This window comes from Bombyx mori, chromosome 5, assembly GCF_030269925.1.
Source record: "Bombyx mori chromosome 5, ASM3026992v2".
In the NCBI taxonomy this organism is placed as follows: domain Eukaryota; kingdom Metazoa; phylum Arthropoda; class Insecta; order Lepidoptera; family Bombycidae; genus Bombyx; species Bombyx mori.
Genome location: NC_085111.1, coordinates 1,924,615 through 1,948,516, shown reverse-complemented (window position 1 = coordinate 1,948,516; position 23,902 = coordinate 1,924,615). Strand labels below are relative to the sequence as shown.

The following is a 23,902-nucleotide window of genomic DNA, read 5'->3' as shown; positions in this document are numbered from 1 at the left end:
AAATGAATGAGTTTTCAATAATTTTCAAACCAATTAAGACCGTAGAAAATATGTGAACTAAAAATGAATCAAACCTTTTCTTTATTTCGAATTAGTCTTGGAACGGAAATACACAAAAATGTTATGCGTGCAACGAAACGTGTTATTTCAGTGACGTACATTTTCAGAAGAAACAATCATGAAGCTAGCCAATGTTAACCCCGTTGGGCTCCTAAGTTTTACCGCGACATTTTCGCGCGGAAGCCGGGCGTTATCGAGCCGTGAAAACCTGAAAAGTGCTATGTGTAAGCAGAAAATCATCTGATCTGTAACCTTTTTACCTACATTTGGCTAACTTACGACCACGGACGTGAATGTTTCGGAATAAACTAAACTAATAGTGTCATAAATTGACATTCCATATCTGGTGCATGAAGAAATTTAGTTTTGTGTAAATTAAATCAATTTGTGAATGATCAGGTATGTACTGAGTTATTTTTTAGCAACCCAAGTATATAAGGAATCGAATTAAGATACGGTATCTATTGTAATTTTTAGACTTTCTTTACAAATTAGGTTATAAACTACTGTGGGCGATAAGCCAAGCCAATTAGATTGTCAACTATTAGGCTCCCTAAATTGCCTCAAATTCGGTTTTTAAAGTAGTATTTTAGACGAATTTTAATAACAAGATAATACAGTGTCACGTTTAAGCTATTTTTATCAATTTCCTTATGTGGATTGGGCGAGAAACCCAAGCTTGCGACGTGTCTAATGGCGCTGACGGAATGATTTCGCGCGCGAATATGACGGTTTCGTGGCATTTTTTGGAGCAGCTGATCGATTTATTTTTACTTTTCTTTAATATGAAATGATACATTAGCCTTTCTGCTGACTATATAACATAAAAATACACACATAATAATGTTAAATCCACGAGATATTGTCCTCTAAAAAAAATTCTCCCGCCAACCAGCAGGGGGCACGCTGCAGAAACACACACTCATTTCTCATACAATATGCATTAATATGCCTTTATTTGCATCTTTGGAAGTATCCTGAAGGATCCCTGATAAATAAGATAATTTATTAAGTACGATAATTTGCTAATTATGGCCTCAATACGGTTGTCAAGTGACATAACCCTATTTGCAACTTGAACATGACATGCGGTAATTTTAGACAGTATAATTCTAATTTGGACCTTCGAATGTAAGATGTCGATCTGGATATTGAAACTTTGTTTTATTTCAGGCTGAAAAAATAGTACTACATCCCAACTGTCTCTTCCAATATGGCTGAATCTGGGTATGTACTTACTCCATTCTTTAATCACATAGAAATAGCTAGCTTAAAGTTTGAGTGCATATTGACTGTTGTTGACCCTATTTTACAGGTCTCCCTCTGAAGCCAGTGAAAAGCGCATGACCTTAAAACGTAAAAGAAGCTCTTCTGATGATGAGGTGTGTACATTTTCAACACAATAAATGCTTTTCAGTTGAACCTATACTTATATTTACATGTTTACTCTTTTAGTTAGAAAACCAGCCTCCACAGAAGATAGCCTCAACCCTTGATGAACAATTATGTGATCAACCAGCGCTTCATGTTGTGGTAGAATCATCATCATGCTCAAGCGATGATGAAGGCTCTCAATATGGGAACAGTGATCAACCAAGGAGTGTTTATACAGACATTGATTACAACCCTGACAGCTTTCTGAGCCCACCTAGTGTTTCTGATCTGCCCAACAGCGTACTGAGCCCCTTAGAAAATGTGGCCAGAGGCGAGTCCACCCCACACTCTAATAAAAGGGCTAAGTGAGTAGTTTTTCTGATCTGAATTATTTTTGAACTATCTTAATAATATCAAGGCCCCAAACATTATCTTGTGATGACTAAGCTCTTATATTATTTGCCTATAAACAAAAGAAAAAAGTTTATCACTGTGGGATTTGCCAAATACACATCATCTGTCAGTTTCTGAATTTGCATTGTAACTAAACAAAACTTTTACTTAGTTGAACTGTTTCAGTGCTAGTAAGCCTCCATGCCCTACACCTCCAAAACGCAAATGTCCCTTGCCTGGATTGTCTTGGGCTGATCCTGCTGATGTCTGGAACAGCATGTGCGAGTGTGATGCCAGGTCCAGCAAGAAGAAGAACCCTAACATGTTTGACAATCATCCTAATCTTCAGCCCCGGATGAGAGCTATTTTACTGGACTGGCTAAATGAGGTAAGTCAACATAATATGATATAAAGGGTGAGGGGCTTTGTTTACGAATATTAATGGATAATTTATGGATCAGGATTTACCAAGTCTGGCTGTCAGATATCCATTTGTTAAGTAGAAATGTAATTTGGCAATGAATATTATATAAAAATAGGAGTGATAATACAGAAAATAAAATCTTCCAATTTTAACCTTACATAACTACATATGTCTAGATGAAACTCGTGCATTAAAAAAAAGTTGTCTTGCACTCATAATGTTGACAGGCAAGCTACTGCAGTGTTTTTTAGGAAATAGGTATTCAAAAAAAAAATTGAAATTAGAACCTCTTCTTTATTTTATTTATTGTAAAATGTTTCATGCTGCCCCATAGTGGTTTTTGACATAAAAAGGTAAGTCATAATGTTACAGTTTTTTATTTACAATTGGTATATATGGAAAGTGATGTAATATAAGGTCAATGACCCGTTTTTTGCTGTGTTCATTGAACTTTAAGCCAATGCGATTTCAATATGGTTCAGTTAACCATGTTTCAGTTGTTTTTTTTTTATATATTTAAGTGCAAATTACAAGTTTATAACCTCACACATTTTTAGGTTTTATGCTACGACTATAGGCGTAAATGTGACGTCATAAATAGAATGTTTGTAGTTGACATTTCGAATTGTCTAGAATAAGTCGCCCTGCACCATTGCGATAGCCGACAACATTGAATCAGAAAGAAAAAAATCTCGTTCCAAAAATAGAAACTTGCCCTCTCCTGGCTCACGCCATTGCTCTAATTATTAACTCTTAGTGATTTTGTTTAAAAATTAACTAACTATTCTAAATCGCCTTATTTAATAGTATATACGATTGACAGCTATGTGATTATATACTAATAATATAATATATTTTGAAAGGAAGGACGCGTAGTACACGTCTCTTGTTGAAACTTCCGCATTAATCGTTCGAAATGCACGTCATTCTTTTAAGAACTTTTGATCAGGAAAGCGGTGGTATCATTTGGAAATAAAGAGGAAATAAAAAAACTGAAATCAGAATCGGAACCCCGAAGTCGAAGTCGTCGTGGCCTAACGGATAAGACGTCCGGTGCATTCGTGTTGAGCGATGCACCGGTGTTCGAATCTCAAGCGGGTACCAATTTTTGTAATGAAATACGTACTCAACAAATGTTCACGATTGACTTCCACGGTGAAGGAATAACATCGTGTATAAATTATAATTTGCGTAATTACTGGTGGTAGGACCTCTTGTGAGTCCGCGCGGGTGGGTGCCGCCACCCTGTCTGTTTCTGCTGTTTCTGCCGTGAAGCAATAATACGTTTCGGTTTGAAGGATAGGGCAACCGTAGTAACTATACTTGAGACCTTAGAACTTATATCTCAAGGTGGGTGGCGCATTTACGTCGTAGATGTCTATGGGTTCCAGTAACCACTTAACACCAGGTAGGCTGTGAGCTCGTCCAACCATCTAGGCAAGTTTGTTAGGTATGATGCGTCCATGGTCTAATAAGTAACAAAGTGCGGTATAACCGCGTAGTTCTAGGACAAGTAGTTATTTGTCTATCAGTTGGTAGGAAATGGGATTACCCAGCTAATCTGAGCCATTTCACCCGAGGTACATCTAACCAAACTCGGGCGTTTGATCGTATGGATATTATATTTTAGTTTGCTCAAGCGGTCTGGATGCGGCCCTGGCCTTGTATAATTTGCGTGATTACTGGTGTTAGGTCGTCTTGTGAGTCCCCTACCAATTTTTGCCGTAAAGCAGTAATGCGTTTCAGTTTGAACGGTAGGGCAGTCGTTGTACTGTTAAAACTGAGACCTTACAACTCATGTCTCGAGGTGGGTGGCGGCATTTACGTTGTAGATGTCTATGGGCTGCGATTACCGTTTAAAATCAGATGGGTCGTGATCTCGCCAACCCATCAAGGCTATAATAGCAATAAGCCTCAATGGACGACGCCAACTACTTACCACAATGTGGAATGTTTGCGCTGTGGCCATCGACTATAATAAATACATCTTCCGATACTTCAGGGCTGTAACTTAAGTACATTGATAATTGATCCTTATTTAAATTCTACCCATTTAACCCGTACTTTTAATATCTTCGCTTCAGTCATGAGCGGGACATTCTGTCAATAACGTACTCTATCATCTTCCTCACGTATTCAGTTCTGGTTTTGTTTTTTCTTCTTACATCGTACAGAGTGTTCTTCAATTGAATACGCTCCGTCTCGGCATCAGGATCGCTACTGAGTACTGTTTGTTAAGGGTTCGGTTCGGCAATTGTTCTGAGAAAAAATAGCACATTCATCTCAAAGCATTGTGTGATAAGAAGTGTATAAAAAAATTAAGTACATTTATTATTTTAAAATAATGTCCATTTATATATACAAGTGGTCCCGGAGTAGTGGAAATTCGACTATAATTCATTGAAATTATAAGTTTGTACACTATTATGATTCTATTGTCAAAGACTACTATCATTCTTCTATTATCACACATTTCGCAAACACTATGGAAAAGTAATTTTAAAGATAAACTATATTAACCTATTCTCAATTTGACCACAGACTTTAAGCAATAACAAAAGTTTGACAATAAACTAAGAGTTTATTTAAATGTGTGTATATATGGTAGTGTGTGTAATGTTTTTTTTATTGATTTAATGTATTATTAATGCATGATTATAATAAAAAATATTACCATTCTGCACTCCTCTATATTCACTATAAGTGTTGGAAATTTCATACTCTTCCATCCGCGCAATTTTCGTAAAAAGAGGTACAAAGTTTTTGCTTCGCGTATTAATAATATATAGAAGTGTGTGTGTTTCGTGTGTGTATTGTGTAGCGTATTTGCGTATTGATTGTATAACAATAATAAATGCAACAGTCTCGCTAATGCACCTACTATTACTATCTCTGTACTACCTTTGGTTGTTTGACAAACGAGTATAATGTATTACGCATTAAATCCGTAAATAATTGAGCATGCAATAAAAAAGAAAGATCGTGAAGACTTCCTACGGTAATCGTCTTTAACTTTCACAAGAATCTAAAGTTCTTAAAGTCGTCCGAATACAAGCGTCTGTTTTTGTGAGGCAGCACGGGTGGATACAGCAACCCTGTCTTTTCTGACCGCGAAGCCATCAAGCGTTCTAAGTGGAAGGGTAGGAGAACCGTTACCACGTAATTTTGACCCTATGCCCAAACGTTGGTGGGGCGAAGTTTAAAATATGTGGTGGATTGCGAAAACCACTTGACACAAGCTTGAGTATGCCGCGATCTGGTCTGAATTTACGGGACATTTGAAAGCTTTATCTTTAGTACGGAGGTAATTTGTTGTTCTGCACGCCCAATGGTACTGAGAGTGCTCTGGTCGTTTGAGATGACCCCTTCGTTTCGTTTACAACCATAACTCACGCCACCGCTGCAGAATCCACCTTGTACCACCACCACGTCTACCCGGTACCACTGCGCTCACTACAGTGCCTTTCGAAATGATTTTGCTATGTGCTCAGGAACTCCATGAGATGCCTTTCAACAAATTCATAATACTTAATGTTAGACCGCGGTTCAGGTAACGGGGTACTTAAAACGCAGAATGTCTTCGAAGAGTTTAGGAAGGTTTCATTTAAACCATTTCATTAAAATTTATATCAATATTTTGCACTTTTTCAACTACACATATATCGAGGGGTGAAAGGTTATTTGGTTTAAGCAACATTTCGCTAAATACGCGACATTTATCTTTGTAATTAAAGGTGCATTTTCTTTGGTATTAGCATCAACAGTTCGATCTTTTTACTTGAACTGCAATTAAGTTTACTCCTTTGGAATGACTGAAGAAGTTCTTTCGTTATGATATTTTTTTCCATGTTTTATACTTTCAATGAATCCTGTAAAGTTGCAAAAATTTCGGTTAGATCAAATAACCTCTCACCCCTCAATATTTAAAACATGTTTGCTTGAATTCGAAAGTCAAAGCCCAGTGAAATTCTCGCCGGATCTTCTCAGTGGGTCGCGTTTCCGATCCGGTGGTAGATTCTGCCAAGCACTGCTCTTGCTAGAGTTAGTTGTTAGCAACGACGTCAGGTTTGAGCCCCGTGAGCTCACCTACTAGTTAAGGTTATGCTGAGAACGTCTCTCAAGACCATCAGCTTAGGTAGAAAAAAAATCGAAAGACAATTTGATATCTCGTATAGCTCTTCAATACGTAATATAGATATAATATTACCTATTATACGTGACGTCAAATTAATGCAGTTGTTCGCGCAAAAATTTTGCTTTTCTAATTATTTTTTTTAGAATACATTGATAATTTGCGATTGTGCTAAAATCAATAACGCATGTGTTACGTTTAACAATCACACAGTACAATAGGTGCGTCCTACTTTCATGCATCGAACTAATCATATTCACTAACTACTTGCTCTATCGGTCCAAAGTTTTCTTTCTGAAGCTGCCTTCTATTGTTTTAACCGTACAATGTTTCACTCGGGACGTGTCCGGTTCTGTAAGGCTTTTTGTAAATGTAGACATGTATGTATGTCATTAAACAAGATCGCACCTTTCCTCAAATGATTGTCAATTACATTAACCAAAACGGACACACTACAGATGTAAATTAAGATTGCGTTACGTGAAACCTTATGTACTGCAATCTTCGTTATTTTACACATTAATATATTAGCTGCTTAAAAACATGAAATTCAATCACAGCTACCTACCTTCATTGGCTGTTTTTATCGATTAAACATGCGCTTTGTTAGGAATTCCAAATGATTACATGTCGTTTAACGCGTCCAAAGTGAACGGAAGATGACCACGAGGTAGAGACCCGACAGGTTGCACCAACCAGATCCGCACTACTCTCGACACCACAGTTCACGATGCTCTACACTCGACGGCAGCTAGGAGCAAATTGTGTAGAATGATCCAGAATAAACTCTTGTTGCGGGGAAGTGGTTGCGACCCTCATTATTGAGGAAACCAAAGCGAGAAGAAGAACACTCCCATTACTCCAAAATAACTAGGAATAAATAATATTAAAGTAATTCCAAGCTTATTAAGATGGGGTCTAAACATTAGTCAGTCTCCATAGGCTCAGTGTTCAGACTTGCTGTAATAACCATTCATGATTATAGAATATAGTGTCGTTAAGAGGTCTAAACACTTTAATTTATTTTTTCTCACAAAAACATGACTCAGTTTTAGCTTGAAAGCCAAAATAAAACCACTAATAAAGCCAGATAACTGTTAATTAAAATATTCAACAGGAAAAACTTCTTGTTTTAAGAAATATATGTATCTGTTACCTAACTTTGCTTGCCGCCTAAGAAGCTATATCAGATTTTGCAACCTTATTCATTTTCAAAATTATCGCTTAAATGTATCAATTCCTTTACCAGTGGGTGTTTTCTAAGTTACTCCTAAGTTCTAAGTACTTTTGCAGTTGTGAGCCAACCCACTGAGTTTCTCGCTGAATTTTCTCTGTTTAGCGATCCGATCCGGTGGTAGATTCAGAGCTAAAAATTGCTCTTACTTCGGAAAGTGTCAATAAATTCTTCCAGGTTGAGACCCGTGAGCTCGCCCAGTCCGGATGTAGCCATAATAGTCCCTTGAGGCTACTAGCAGGGCAGGTAGGCAAAAAAAAGTTAGGAAGCCGCTTACAACAACAACAGCGAAGTATCGGGAACTCATTAAAATAAAAAATCGTATGAATCCTAAATAATAGTTTTTTTATAGCCCTGAAGGGTGGACGAGCTTACAGTTCACCTGGTGTTAAGTGGTAATCGCAGCCCATAGATATCTACAACGTAAATGCGGCCACCCATCTTAAGTTATGAGTTCTAAGGTCTCAGTATGCTGCCCAACCCTGCAAACCGGAACGCATTACTGCTTCACGGTAGAAATAGGCAGGGTGGTGTTACTTACCCGTGCGGAATCACAAGAGGTCCTACCACCAGTAATTACGCAAATTATAATTTTGCGGGTTTGATTTTTATTACACGATGTTATTCCTTCACCGTGGAAGTCAATCGTGAACAATTGTTGAGTACGTATTTCATTAGAAAAATTGGTACCCGCTCAAGATTCGAACATCGTTGCATCGCTCGACACGAATGCACCGGGCGTCGTATCCTTTAGGCCACGACGACTTCAATTAAATTTAATAACCACAAAGTTTTAAAACAATTTGTACACCTTGTGGGTGGAGCACCTGCAACAGTAGGCTCACCCTCTACTGTCGCGTTCCGGTTAGAATATACACGTGCCCCGCAGCTTCGTCCGCGTTATATAATATTTAATCTCGGAATAAAGAGTCGCCTATGTCGTTGTCTGCTCCGTGACCTACCAGTCGATTTGTAAATCCTCCGCGTTGTCCGGCTCATGTCATTTAGCAGGGTAAAAAGTCTTCTAAGTTAACTTTAATCCACGCTATTAATTATCTTTTAACGAAATTTCATCCAAATCTATTCAATATTTTTTTTGTCGTCGAATAACAAATATGACTTACAATAACAACCTGTTTCATATTGGACACAGCTATTCATGCGGTGCTTTTTATGAGTTCCAGTAAACTCATACTCAGCCGATGATCGGTGAGCTCGTCATCTATAGTAAAACAATAGAATTATTATATAATAATATAATAATGTAGTACCACCTACAATAGTCCACTTCGCCACAGCACTAATACGTTATCGCGTGTACCCACCAAACGTTATCGTATGCGCGAATGCTTTTGCTAGCTTATTTTCTAATGACGTTTGACACTTGTGAACGGGGTGAAATGATTTATAATATTCATGTAGTTGCCAAGCAATTTTAGCCCGTATACACCACAATATGGTTGCTCACCTCGACACAGTAGGGCGGAGTCTCGACTTATGTTCTAAATTTGAATAGATAATTGTGTGACGCTAAAACGCTGAAGTGCTTATTAAGCTTCTATAACGTAACATGGAGTCCACAGACAACAATCTTTTTTTTTTTTTATTGCTAGATGAGTGGACGAGCTCACAGCCCACCTGGTTTTAAGTGGTTACTGGAGCCCATAGATATTTACGACGTAAATGCGCCACCCACCTTGAGATATAAGGTCTCAAGTATAGTTACAACGGCTTAAAGCTGTTTCCCATCTGAGCCATTAGATCGGAGTTATAAATTGCACTAGAATAGCGACTATAATGTACAAATTATAAGTTTCAATTTAAAATGATTTAGATAAAATTAGAGAAGACCGCAGTAGACCGGTGACCAGATCCATATTAGGGTTTAGAAGTAATACTGATTGATCCTAAAGATATATAATAGCGTTGTTAAAAGCACAAAATTACCACCGTGTTTCGTTTGCCTCTTTTGAGGGGTGAATGTTAATTAATACGTTTGAATATTTAATGTCGATAAACGGTAACTTCTTAAAGGATTTAAAAGTGAGTAAGTAAATTAAGAAATTACAACAACGAAAAACTGAAACTATGAAACTTGGTAAGGGTTTGAAAAATCTGATTAAAAATTTAAGGGGGCTTGGGGTTTTTAAAAAAACCACTAGTTATTTCCTGCCACAACGTTGCCCCTAAACTATATTATAAAATTCTAAATACACTTTGTTGTTGAAATGAATAGACGCCACCTGTTGATAATGCGATATCAGGAACGTATCAATTTAATCGATTGTACAATGTTCGAACGAATTAAGTTCCAAGAAAACAAGATAAAAATACAGATCATGATTGTTTTTACTCGTCACATGTAATAACTAGCATTCGTAAGAATGAAACTCTTTTGGTCACGTCTGAAAATTTCGGTACTTGATATTACATTGCGCGCTTTCGACGGAGATAGGCACAGATCATTGCCGAAACCTTTTCTGAAAGTGTCAATTCTAATAGTCGCCACCTTTTATTTATTTATTGCTTAGATGGGTGGACCAGCTCCTATCCTAACTTAAATACGCCACCCACCTTGAGATTTAAGTTCTAAGGTCTCAAGTATAGTTACAACGGCTGCCCCACCCTTCAAACCGAAACGCATTACTGCTTCACGGTAGAAATAGGCAGGGTGGTGGTACCTACCCGTGCGGACTCACAAGAGGTAATTACGCAACTTATAATTTTGCGGGTTTGATTTTTATTACACGATGTTATTCCTTCACCGTGGAAGTCAATCGTGAACATTTATTGAGTACGTATTTCATTAGTAAAATTTGTACTCGCCTGGGATTCGAACACCGGTGCATCGCTCAACACGAATGCACCAGACGTCTTATCCTTTAGGCCACGACGACTTCAAACCGTAATCGTAATACGAACACAAATTCTCGACTACTTTTCCTACTGAGGATCGTGCGAGTTTAAATTCGCACTCCCGAACCAAAACCTTACGAAAATCTGAGAACAAAGCGTAAAATCGAATTTGAAATTCTTATTTTTATGCATTTATATAAAATGAAACGTTCATGAAGCACTTCGTTTGACAGTCTGTTAACATATTTTGACATTGCTAATGGCGCATAGATCGGGACAAAAAAAACCCGGCAAATGCGTGTCAGAAAACTTACAGCAGAAGGATTCCGTAGTCAAGTATGTATGTACTTGTGCGCTTAAAATCGCTGTAATGTCCCTCATAGTATTGCTGAAGTTGTATGTATAAGTGAAGTATCAGGGGAACGGCTTGCTCGTCTAACCTAACGTCTACCTTCAAAATCAATAAAAAGAATCGACTATGAGTTCTAGATATTAGGAAATTTGGATTTTTTTTTAATGCGTAGTTGGGTGGGTGGACGAGCTCACAACCCATCTGGTATTAAGTAGTTACCGGAGCCTATTTGCATCTACAACGTAAATGCCGCCACCTACCTTGGAATATGAGTTCTAAGGTCTCAACTCAATTACAACGGCTACCCCACCCTTCAAACCGAAACGCATTACTGCTTCACAGCAGAAATGGGCAGGTTAGTGGTACCTATCCATGCGGACTCACATGAGATACTACCACCAAACAAAATATTTTTGAAAAATTATTTGAAGTCGTGGCCTAACGGATAACACGTCCGGTGCATTCGTGTTGAGCGATGCACCGGTGTTCGAATCTCAGGCGAGTACCAATTTTTCTAATGAAATACGTACTCAACAAATGTTCACAATTGATTTCCACGGTGAAGGAATAACATCTGTAATAAAAATAAACCTGCAAAATTATAATTTGCGTAATTACTGGTGGTAGGACCTCTTGTGAGTCCGCGCGGGTGGGTACCACCACCCTGTCTATTTCTGCCGTGAAGCAGTAATGCGTTTCGGTTTGAAGGGTAGGGCAGCCGTTGTAACTATACTTGAGAACTTTGAACTTTATATCTCAAGGTGGGTGGCGCATTTACGATCTGGATGTCTATGGGCTCCAGTAACCACTTAACACCAGGTGGGCTGTGAGATCGTCCACCCATCTAAACAATAAATAAAAAAAATTATTGCATTTTAACATCGAACCCTAAAAATACCTCACAATGAGGAACCGTTGAAACATAATCGTCTAACTTATAATTCGATCTGAGAAATCTTTTTATAAATCCACGCTATCGTATGAACTTCGTTGTCATTAGATCTATTTTTATTTTACGATACGCGAATAAAAAATTCGCCTCTGCTTTTACAGATTTTAAACGTGGCCAATAGGCTTAAGTTCTATTCTGTATTGTATTATTCCATATTAATTATTTTTGATGTGTCCATTCCTCATAATAAGACCGTAAAATAGCATTTCGGTACTAGATAGTTTTCCATTAAGATTATAATAATATTATGAATTAAATTTATAACGCATGCGTTGCAAAAACTCACTCGTTCACGAGAATTGGCATAAAAATGCCTTGCTTAATAATCAATTATGACCTATAGTAATTTAATACATAGATGTAAAACATGCAAACGGATCCTTATTAAATGGAAAATAAATTTAATTATTAAAGAGCGTACGTAAATACTCGTTATTTTTAATAAGTCCAACCATTTTGGGATATGATATTTAAGTCTTTTGAGCGGTAACCGTTTGAAAACAGAGGTACAACAGCCATTAGGCTTTAAACCGGATCACAAATCTGCTTCCTTCTAGCTCCCTGTATTGGTTACCTACCCTTGCACGCTCGCAATATACCCTAATAGACCTACTACAGTCTAGTATACACCTACTACAGTAATAGTCTAGTCAGTAGTATACACCTACTACAGTAATAAATATTAAAAGTGAAACGTTAGATTTTTTAATACACGTTATAATCACGGTGGAAATAACTGTTGAACACCTAATTTTAAAATTTATTTTTTACTTTTAAGTTTACTTAGTAAAAATATCTGTCTGACAATTGAAACTTTAGTCGCATCACTACGATAAAAGCACTATGTCGACACCACTCGGCAACAATTAGATCACAAATATGTTTGTATTTAAATCGGCTTAGTGAAGTAAAATAGTACTCACACTTTAGTTTTGGGAGCAAATTCCAGACTGGGATCAAGTCCAATATTGAAAGTCAAACGTTTATCTTTTCTCGCGTTTTTTACATAATTTTATTATAAACTTGAATCTGAACAAAGGGTCACAATAACGAACTTGGCCTAAAAACGTTGATAAACCTACGCCCATAATAACGTATTGATAATAAAAACAATTATCGCAGTAAAATCGTTACGTTTCTTAAAGACCCTTCATATATGCTATGAGTATAGATCTTTTAATTTTATCTCTGATGTGAGAATATATATATTTGTAATTACATCAGAGGGTTAATTCGTTTAAAATAAGCATAATCGCCATTGACAACTTGCCTAAAGAAATGAAGAGAAAAGTTTAAAAAAAAACCTGTTATATATTGTTTGACGACGATTCTTCACGTGCTCGGTCATAATTCAAGGTGGATGGCGGCATTTCAGTTGTAGACGTTTATGGGCTCTGGTAACCACTCGAGCCAGGCGAGCCGTAAGCTCGTACACCCAACAAAGCAACAAAAAAAACATTCCCGATCCTACGGACCGAATGGTAAACAGTCGACGTCGCCCAAAGTTCGTCATTATGGATCCTCCCGATCCATTAACGGTGCTTTAGGCACCACAAGCACCGGTCACCATCCTCGTCGAACCAGTCGCTTGCGACGAAGGGCTCGGCGAGCGAATTAACCCGTAGACACAGCCCACTGAGTTTCTGGCCGGATCTTCTCAGTGGGTTGCGTTTCCGATCCGGTGGTAGATTCTGCGAAGCACTGCTCTAGAGTCGGTGTTAGCAACACTCCGGTTTGAGCCCCGTGAGCTCACCTACACACGTTAGTGTGAAGCTAAAATAGCCTCTCAAGGCTATCAGCATAGGTAGGAAAAAAATCATAGGCGCGCAGTTGGCGGTATATCATTTTCGTGTCTAAGGGTCCTAGAGTCGTTTTTGCCAATTTCGTCAGTGGCGGGCTTTTGAAGCAGTCGCACCACAGGTCACACCATGATCGCTCTGCTTACCTCTCCCGAAAAAAAAACCTTAGATGGTCACTTAATTAGAAACCAACATAAACGCGCGCCCCCTGTGCGGCTGCGGCGAGGGGTCAGGTACTCGTGTCTTCTGATTAATAATCCAAGAATATAATTATCATTAAAATTCCCTGACCTCTGTAGTAAGTTTAAGCGTTAAGATTTAACATCAATAAAAACAAATATGTTTAAATTAATTAATATTATTACAACATCTTTGACCCAAAAACCTTTTTCTAATTTTATGTAGTTCAAGCAAAGGGATATCAAGAGTTTACTCGCTAAATAGCAGTGTTACGTGACGAGTGATGAGCCTTTCGCTTGTATCAGGACGTTTTTCACATAATCCGCACTTTCTACCGCAAAAGTAGTATCACTGATAAATGTTATAATATAAAATTGCCTTTTAGACATCAATACTAGATCTGTTAGTTGCAACGTACTCATAGTGTGATCTCATCTTAGGTGTAAAGAATGGGGACAACGATAATTGTTTATCGTCCTTCGTCCGAAAACTCTTCGTCCTATGCGTCTACAACACATTAAGTAATCCTATTAAAGTTGCGTGGGCGAACTTTTTAGGGTTCCATAGTTAAAAGGCCAAAATTGAAACTCTTTATTAGATCGTAACTTTTTCACAACATTTTACTATGAGATTTGGGCACGTTGCTATTAATCGTAAAAGAATGTGGAAATTTAAAGGCCAAAAAAATTTCTGTAAAATCCTGGCACTTCTTACTTATAATGGGAAGAGAAAAGCGAGAGAAAAATGTTGACTTAGATAATTCTAAACAAATCCAATTGAAGTTTCTAAATAATTTATATTTCAAATTTTTCATCATTATTTCTGAGGTATCCCGCTTCGAAAAAAAGTAGGAAACAAAATTAGTATTATATGACTCAAAAGAAGGAAAAACATATTTTTTTCAGGTAAGTGCTAATTTCTTAAGTTCGGCGAATGTTTTTTTTGTATATTATTTGTAAGTTAATTATTAACTTTTCTTATGACTATGGAATTTTTAAGTTGTGTTGTGCGACACGCTCTTGACAAGGATATTGCTATGAACCTTTTTTGTAGGAAAACAAGTTAAAACAATGATGTACCAAATTGATCGATATTTTCGGAATATCTTCCTGAGTGAAACTCATTATTCCGTAAGAAAGTTACATGAAATTATACATAAATTATTATAAGTCAAATAAATCAATCTTCACATTTACGACAATTTTATAGGTGTCTTTCTTAAATTATTTTAGTTACGAGTAATAAACCTTAAGTTAGAAACGCAAAAATCAGGTTCCGTACGAATTTTCTTTCTTTATAGGTGAATAATCTGATTATTTCTTAGTATATACTACTAGTATGAATAGATCGTCACAGCTTTGTATTTTTGCACGTTTTAGGAAGGGAGGCTTTGTTCCTCAATGCCGACAATAGTTTAACCCGTGGACCTTCCTGTAAACCTCCTTTCAACCTTTATTATATAAAAAATATTATGTTTTCAATGAACTTCCGCTCTGTACCTAGGCGGCACTGAAAATTTCGGGAATTAACGAAGTGACACAACATTACTATTTAAAAATGTATTTATTGCTTTTCGAAGTATTCTCTGCGAAATTTGACACATTTTTCCATACGATGGAACCAATCATTGAAGCAACCATTCCATTCGGAAGTTGGGGTCTCCAAAATGGCAGTTTGTAGGCGTCCACAGCTTCTTCAGGTGATGAAAATCTCTGTCCACGCAATTTATTCTTTATTTTAGGGAAAGTATAGAAATCATTAGAGCTTAGGTCGGGGCTGTACGGCGGATGGTCTAATAATTCTATGTTTTGCTCTAAAAACTCTTTTGTTCTGTGCGCGGTGTGAGAACTCGCATTGTCGTGATGGAGGATGATGCGGCGGTTGCAGTTCTCTTTACGGAGTTCAGAAACGACCTGTGGCAAACAAATGCTAGCATACCATTCTGCATTAACCGTTCTTTGTCCCTCAAGAGGAATAGTCGTAACATGGCCGGTTTTGGAGACAAACGTGGCCACTATTTTTTTTTGCAACACTCCGTGAACGAACAATTTTTGTTGGCTTTAACTCATTTTCGAACACCCAAACTCGTGACTGGTTTTTTGTTTCGGGTTCGTACGCGTATATCCAGGATTCGTCACCTGATACAATGTTGTATACAGCATTTGAGGATCCTGCATGGAATCTTTCGAGAGTTCTGACGCACCAAGTAACGCGAGCCCCTTTTTGCTCTTTCTTCACAGAGCGAATGCGGTATCCATCGGGAAAACAACTTTTTTACACCTAATTGTTCATGCAAGATTATTTGTATTTGACTCATGCCAATGTCTAAAGTTGCCTGAATTTCGCGGTATGTCACATGTCGATCTTCCTCAATCAGCTTACGCACAGCATCAACGTTTTCTTGGGTGACTGCAGTTTTTAGACGACCTTGACGGGGATCATCACTGAGCTTGACACGTCCACGTTGAAACTCAGCAAACCAGCGATAAATTGTGGTTTTGGATGGGGCTTCATCACCAAATGCAGAAATCATCCGGTCAACACACTGTTTTTGTGTTAAACCACTTCGAAAGTCATAATAAATCATCGCTCCTGAATTTTCTCGAGTCAATTCCATTTTCTCAACGACTAAACAAGTTTGACAAAACCTCGTGACAAGACCGAGAATCTTTTTTTAAATAAATAAATGGTATTCGATTTTTAAAACCAAGGAGTTTTCAATTAAAAAGATTTTAATATGACAGGAACAGTGGAAATATTCCATTCCCGATACTCTTAGTGCAGCCCTCGTAAGTGATAAAAAATTTAGCCTAAAGAGAAAAGTCCGACATTTCAACACGCCTAGTATTGTCTGACTGAGAGTATGACTTTCTTACCTAGATTAAAAATATGAAGAGTATTGTTTTCCATACCTAACTCTTACATTTTTTATCTGTCCTGTAAATAATTCACTTTCTTGATATTTAATTATTTATTCATATTTAATTATTCCGAGGAATTTATTTACTTCCGAGGAATAACAACTTATCGGAAAGATTAGATTAATAAGAATGGCCTCCGTTTTCCGTGCTCCTGCGATCAATTTGGAAATGATTTGATTATTCATAAGGTCATTTCTCTTCGGTAGGTCTGCGAGGTATACAAATTACACAGAGAAACGTTTCATCTGACAGTGGACTACGTAGACAGATACTTATCGAATACAGAAGACGTACAGAAAGGGAGACTGCAACTTATAGGCAAGTTTATATAATTATGAGTTTTATTTTGTTACAGGATTTGGGATTGGATTAACGATTTATATAAAAATTTTGAATTGCTTATAACCATCGATAATTCATCGACCACATTGTTATTAAGCACTAACTTCAACATCATGTATAAAAATCACCATCCTATACATTAATTCGTTCACCCATCGTGTGTAATAAAAAGTAATCATTGGCCTACATCAGAATCAAATTACAAAACGTATGTTTCAATAATTTCCAGGTATAACGTGTTTATTCATAGCGGCTAAAGTGGAAGAGGTATATCCGCCGAAAATAGCAGAGTTTGCTTACGTCACCGACGGAGCCTGCACGACCGAGGAAATACTTCTGGAAGAACTTCTAATTCTCAAGATTCTCTCGTGGAGCATCACACCAATAACCATCAACAGCTGGCTGAACGTGTACATGCAGCTAGCCAGCGAAGGGAAATCTGCCAAGAGAAGGCTGCTAGGCGAGAGTGATGTGGCCGCGAACGCTTTAAGAGGGTACACATTCGTGTTCCCTCAGTACTCGTCATTAGAGTTTGTGATATGTGGACAATTAGTGGACTTGGCTGTTTTACATGTGGACGTTAATTTGTTCTCGTACAGTGCTGTCGCGGCGGCGGCTATAGCGCATACGTACAACAGGGAGCTGGCGATGAGGGTCTCAGGTTAGTAGAATTATTAACATTTCATCAATGAAAGCCTCGAGGCTTTGCTCAGTAAAGGTTTAATTTACTAATTTATCAAGCTACTGATGGGCTGCAATTGTTATATGTAGTCGTGAATATTTTTTTGCTTAGGTGGGTTGACGTGCTCACAGCCCACCTGGTTAAGTGGTTACTAGAGTCCATAAAGATCCACAACGTAACTGCGCCACCCATCTTGAGATATAAATTCTAAGGTCTCAGCATAGTTACAACGGCTGCCCCACCCTTCAAACCGAAACTCATTACTGCTTCACGGCAAAAATAGGCAGGGTGGTGGTACCTACCCGAGCGGATTCACAAGAGGTCCTACTACTAGTGTAGCTGTTATTAGTGGTTTTTTTTTAATAAGGGATTTTATGACCTGGTAACTAAGACCTGTAGGTCATGTCTTATTTTAATTTATATTCTTATTTTTATGAAAAATGATATTATGGAGTGAAATGAAGATGATTAATTTGAGACATTAATCAACTGGGATGAAATTAAATGAGATGACATATAATCTCAGTAAAATGGGGTCATTTACTGAAATTTTTTCAGTGGACTTTTTGGAGGATCCCGAGAAGTTACGTCCAGGAGTTTTTTTTATTTTCCCACGTTTGGGCATTTTCACAGATATTAAACTGTTAATAAACTACCGTTATTACATCTTTAAACCTGAAGAAACACTAAATAGACAAAATAAAACAAATCACACAACTTCACTCCTCGCGTTCCCGCCAAAAAGTCTTAGTGGGTTTATAAGTAGGAAATGTTTCCAGGTTACAAGTGGGAGTCCCTGTCGGAGTGCTACACGTGGCTGGAGCCGTTCGCGCGGTCGCTGCGCGAGGCGGGCGCGGGCGGGCAGGTGCGCGCCGCCGACGGGGAGTTCGTGCAGCCCGCCGCCGCGCTGCGACACATCTGTCCCGACATCAACCCCGACGAGAGCCACCGCATCCAGCAGCACAACGTCACGCTCGACATGTTTGTGAGTACTACTTACAAATGACATAATAATTATAATAATATATGTCTCAACAAAAGTCGGTGGTGGCCCAAATGCAAAAAGCAGTCTTGCTCGACAATGCCTGTATAGTTCGCCGGTTTCTCTCCCAATAGTCCCTAACGCTCTGGCCGATTGTTGCCAACCTCGCCGGAGTGTGTCCTGCCGTCTTCCCAGGCGAGGCAGTGTTTAATACACATTGTAATATTACTCTTTATTTGACACCACATGTACAGAGTAAGCATATAAAACAAATAATAGACGGTGACATAAATTGGCGGCCTTATCGCTGAAAGCGATCTCTTCCAGGTAACCTTGCAGGGAAAGGAATAAGCAAACTAGCATGGACGGTGCTATATCTTAATAAACATTGAGACAGAGATTTGAGCACATTGAGGATACAAAAAATTTATTGAAGGAGTACCGTAATTCTACCTCTCACCTGGCTTTATTTACTTCTCCTTCGAAAATTCCTTTCCTTATAAATCTCGCTCTAATTCTGTCCTCCCCCCATTTTAAGTGGTTACCGGAGCCCGCATTCACAAGATTAATCCGGCCACATATCTTGCGCCATGAAGCCTGAGACACAATTGTATAGTTTTCCTAATACCATACTTAGGAAATAATATATTGTATCTCACATCAATTATCTAATCAACGTCTAAAACAAATATTGCAAATAAGACAAGATTTTTATTTCTATTTTATACAGGATAAAGTTTACCAAGCCATATTAGAGCATTCATCACAACATGACGTCTGCCCATCAACATCGGTAGACACGGACCACATATACCCGCCGACCCCTCCGCACTCCGACCACAAAAGCCCCAAGACTCCCACTACAAAGACTCCGTCGAACAGGCATGAACACGAACTAAGGATACATGCTGACTGATACATCTGTATGTACACTGCTCTGTGTAGTTAAGTCTTTAGATATTCCGAGTTCTTATTGATTGTCAGAAGAATGTCTTCTAGTTTAAAGAACATGAGTATCCTATTATACAATTATTATTTTAACAATAAACATGCGCTGAATGTAGTCTAAAGAAACTACAATTGAACTATAAGCATTGTATTGGCACCTACCAATACATGCATTTTATCAATGAACAACTGACAAGTTCAGAATTGTCTTGACACTTCATGGCAAGATCAGACAGATGTCTATTGACAAATCTTGCAATGATATCTGCCTTAACAAAGATATTCTTTGTGGAACCTTATAATATTATAATTCTCTTAGAACATAAAAATAAAGAACTGAAGGTAATAGTAAAACTATAAATAACTTTTCAGTTTACAGTAGCATTATTGACTTTTCCAACTGGATTTATGAAAACGGATGTCCTTGTGATGCTTCAGTTTCGTATAATTATAATATGTAAATTGAACAATCATCATATTGTCCAACTTTTTCTTTTTTGTCTCAAAATACATTTTAAAATAATAAACCATTAGCTTAATTGTTTCAATAGCTTTCAGAGTTAGCACAAAGAGTTACTGTTGCCTGAGCAAAGGAAACATTTCTGAAATGTGTTCATTGTCTTCCGTGGTCTGTTATGATGTCTCTAAATATAACATAAACAGAGATATCCTGTCGAAGTGTTACACTAATATATTCTAACGTTGTGACGTGAACCTTTTGTCTGACACATTAAATGACTAACTTAATGTATGAAGTGTGGTCCTTTACTAATAGGTTTTCGACAAGGATATCGACTGTTATGGGATTTCCTCATACCAGTACACGGTCGATTTAGACGTCCACGGTTACTTGCTTATATTTTGTTTTCATTTTGCAGGTACTAAAAAACCAAAATAGCTAAATTATAATTGGGTTTTTAGGACTTGAAAATACAAATCCAACTATTAAAAGTAAAACACAATTCAAGATAATGAGATACAAACTTGTATCAATTAAATTTATCAAGCAAACTTGACTCATTCACATGCTCGACTAATATTTATTTACCCAAGTATATTTGGTATATACTTATTTTATTACCAGTCAAAAACAGCCAGTTTCATTAAATACATGTGACAATGCAATGTGTTACTAATAAAGTTACATACTTAAGAACTTATAGGCACATTTGACATAGTTTTTCTCAAATATCATAATTCAGTTATTTTGATGGCGTAAATAAAAGTACTTTTTTAGTAAAAGTAATTTTTGTTCAGCACAGCGACTTTTTGCTAACTTGTGACGCATTTAAGTTATACTAGAAGAATTTTTAAGTAAGATTATAACCTCGAATTACTTTTTCCCGAAAAATCACTTTTTTTTCTTGTCACTAAAACTAAACTGGACAGATTTATGTTCCTAATGTAAAATAAAAATTTTGGCAGGAGTGCCATGTTACGTTGTTAAACATTCCAAACGTATGTTCATTGTGCATTCACTGCGAGACTATAGGATCTGTTTTTAGCAAGCCTATTATTATTAAAATGATTTTAGATTAACACATTCGCTGTGTAAAATGTTAAACAACTATACTTTTATATCATATGTATCCCTTATCTGCCACCGAAAGTCAAAGTTACAACAAACAATAAAATAACTATAATAACAATAAATACAGCTAATGTGTTTAAATTCTCACAGATGTACATACTACTTATAAATATAACTTTTTTAGAGCAAATTTTGCTATAAATAATTCCTAATAATCATTAAGAATTACATTTTCCACCGTTGTTGTTAATATGTATTTAATTTTTAGTTTTAATACATCAGATGTAAGAGGTTTGTGTAGTTTTTCATTTATTGTAAATATAGAATGCATTCAGAACAGAATCATTTTGAATCAACATTTTAACACTACTATAAATAGTTTAAGATCCATCATCATAATCATTATAAAGTCTATAGTTACCACATCCAGATTTTTTTCAATCAAATTTATACTCTAATCAATTTCTTTGAGAGAAGTAAATAAAAATGGCCATTATTGGCTACTAGCACTAATAAGAACTGTTGTATAACTTTTTTTGTTTAATTATTTTATTTTATATAAATTTAATGTAAATATAAATAATAAAATTCTAACTTATTTCTAATGGCAATGATAAATGAACATTTGTTCGTGAGACTGATAAAAAAATTAGTAAACAATGCGAAAGGATAAAAAAATTGTTAAAGTTGTAGTTAAGTAATAGAAAAACACGTTAGCTAAATTTCGACGAAAATTACCGAATACGGTTGAGAAATTACAACTTAGATTGAACACAAAGTGATTTGCTTTCTACACTTTGTTACAAATTTTCGATGGCAACTAAAAAAATACTAAAAAAACTGAGATGACCGGATACTGAATAATAAAAATTTAATTATATCTGTAACATAAAGGGACAAGAGTTTTTTTTATAGTGTACTAATATGGGAAATACTAAGGTATACGATATCAACCGGCAAGCAGTAGATTGTACATGCAGAAATGCATTTGTTGGACCGAGTGTAAATACGACGATGTAAAACTTAGATATGCTTGACATACCTGACGTTCTGTTAGTCAACAAATACGCAAATCAAAGTTTTATATCCGTGTCATAATCGGCTACGAAATATTGACTGAATATACACACCCGTGAATAGATTGATATGGAGAAATAACACAAAAGTCAATAGCAGCATGTCAGAAACATGACCATGGCTACTCCGCCAGGAGCGATTCTGAAGAATTCATCTTATTTGCATGAAATTTTTCTGGCCTTACTCAATCTTCACAGAGAACGAACGACTAACGAATTTTATTAATACTTCTAACAGTGTCGTGTGTCAGCTTCCTAACTTACTAATTGAACTAATACGTGTGAGTATTTTTTCCTTACTGATATGATTTGTTTATGATGTCAAGTATCTAAGAACAAAAAGTATAGTAACAAAACAAAAAACTCTTGTCTCGTTGTGTTCATTGAGTAATGTAGTAGAGATTGAAGTTTCAAATAAAATGTGTTAAAGGCTGCAATACATGTCGGCCAAGGCGAGAAACTGGCATATAGGTTGCGGCATACCAACACCAGGTTTTTGTGTTAATAGTTTATCTATGTTTACAAACGTGGGCTTGTCGACACGTCAGCAAAAAAATTAGATCAATTAAAAAAAAAAACAAAAAAAATTGCTACTGCATCTCGGCTGTATGAAACGGGCGTCAATGACATTAATGCACTTATCTCAAAGCTTGTCATTTATGTAGGTTTCCTTAAAATAGTAACCACAAAACAATATTGTACTACTCGTATTTTACTTTAAAGAAAAAAATAAAAAAAAATAACAGGCGTTACTGTCGTTCAAATGTGAATCCCACAAAACGGACTCAAGCGCTGGCCTTGGCACTAGCACTACAGTCTGTGCTCCCTTTTTTTAGCGAACCGCGACTATCGCGCAGTGCCGATAATAGTTTTTCATTTATACTTACCTGTTTAAGCTGTAAATATACATTAAACATCGTCCTTAACATGTGGTAACTGTATGGTTCAACATATACGATAACAATTTAATTTTTTATGAATCCAAATTAAATGGATGTTTGTACAAATATTTATTTTTCTTTTAGAAGCGAGGATTATCAGTACGAATAATTCGGTAGTCGGTTGATTGCGTTCATTTTAAATATTTTATGATTTTAAATCTTCTGTATCATTACAAATGACGTTTATTTTGACGTTTGTAGTGGAGTTTTCTCTTCCATTGTTAATATAAAGTGTACCTTATAGCAGCGTCGTAGAACCGGGTATTGTATAAAACTAAGTAAATTTCATTGTAGTGTTAAGTTGAACGATTACGCTTATCCACTAAGGTGTCTTGTCGCCTTATAAATAAGACTTAGATTTGTTACGTTTTATCTGAATAATATATAAATATATCATTAGTGATACGAACATCGCTTTTTAGATTTAAGTTATTTTTATATCAATTTATTGAAAGTAATATAAAAAAAGGAAGTAAAAAAATATTAATAATTTTTTTTTTTTCAATTGTATTCCGGATTGATGTGCATGTGATCTCATAAGTGGAATTAACCATAGTTGTTAGTACTAGGATCTATAGTGCAATTATGCATTGATCACATTTATGTATGTACACTTTGGATTTCACGGCGATATAGTATTAAATAAATGGTTTTGAAAATGTGAATTTTCGTTGTTCGTTTCTGTGAATAACAGAAATATTACCTTCTATGCTAACAGTACTA

The 23,902-nt window shown here is 36.6% G+C and overlaps 1 protein-coding gene across 2 annotated transcripts; it reads left to right on the top strand.

Annotated features, from left to right (window-relative positions):
• The first annotated feature begins 179 nt into the window (after positions 1–179).
• Cyce (cyclin E) lies at positions 180–23,844 on the top strand. 2 transcript variants are annotated; one of them, XM_012690398.4, is made up of 9 exons: positions 180–459; positions 1,234–1,287; positions 1,376–1,442; positions 1,516–1,799; positions 2,014–2,215; positions 16,884–16,995; positions 17,249–17,680; positions 18,481–18,686; positions 19,414–23,844. In XM_012690398.4, exons 2-9 carry the CDS (start codon positions 1,274–1,276, stop codon positions 19,597–19,599), a joined length of 1,503 nt encoding a protein of 500 aa, XP_012545852.1. In that variant the 5' UTR covers positions 180–459; positions 1,234–1,273; the 3' UTR covers positions 19,600–23,844.
• Positions 23,845–23,902: the final 58 nt, after the last annotated feature.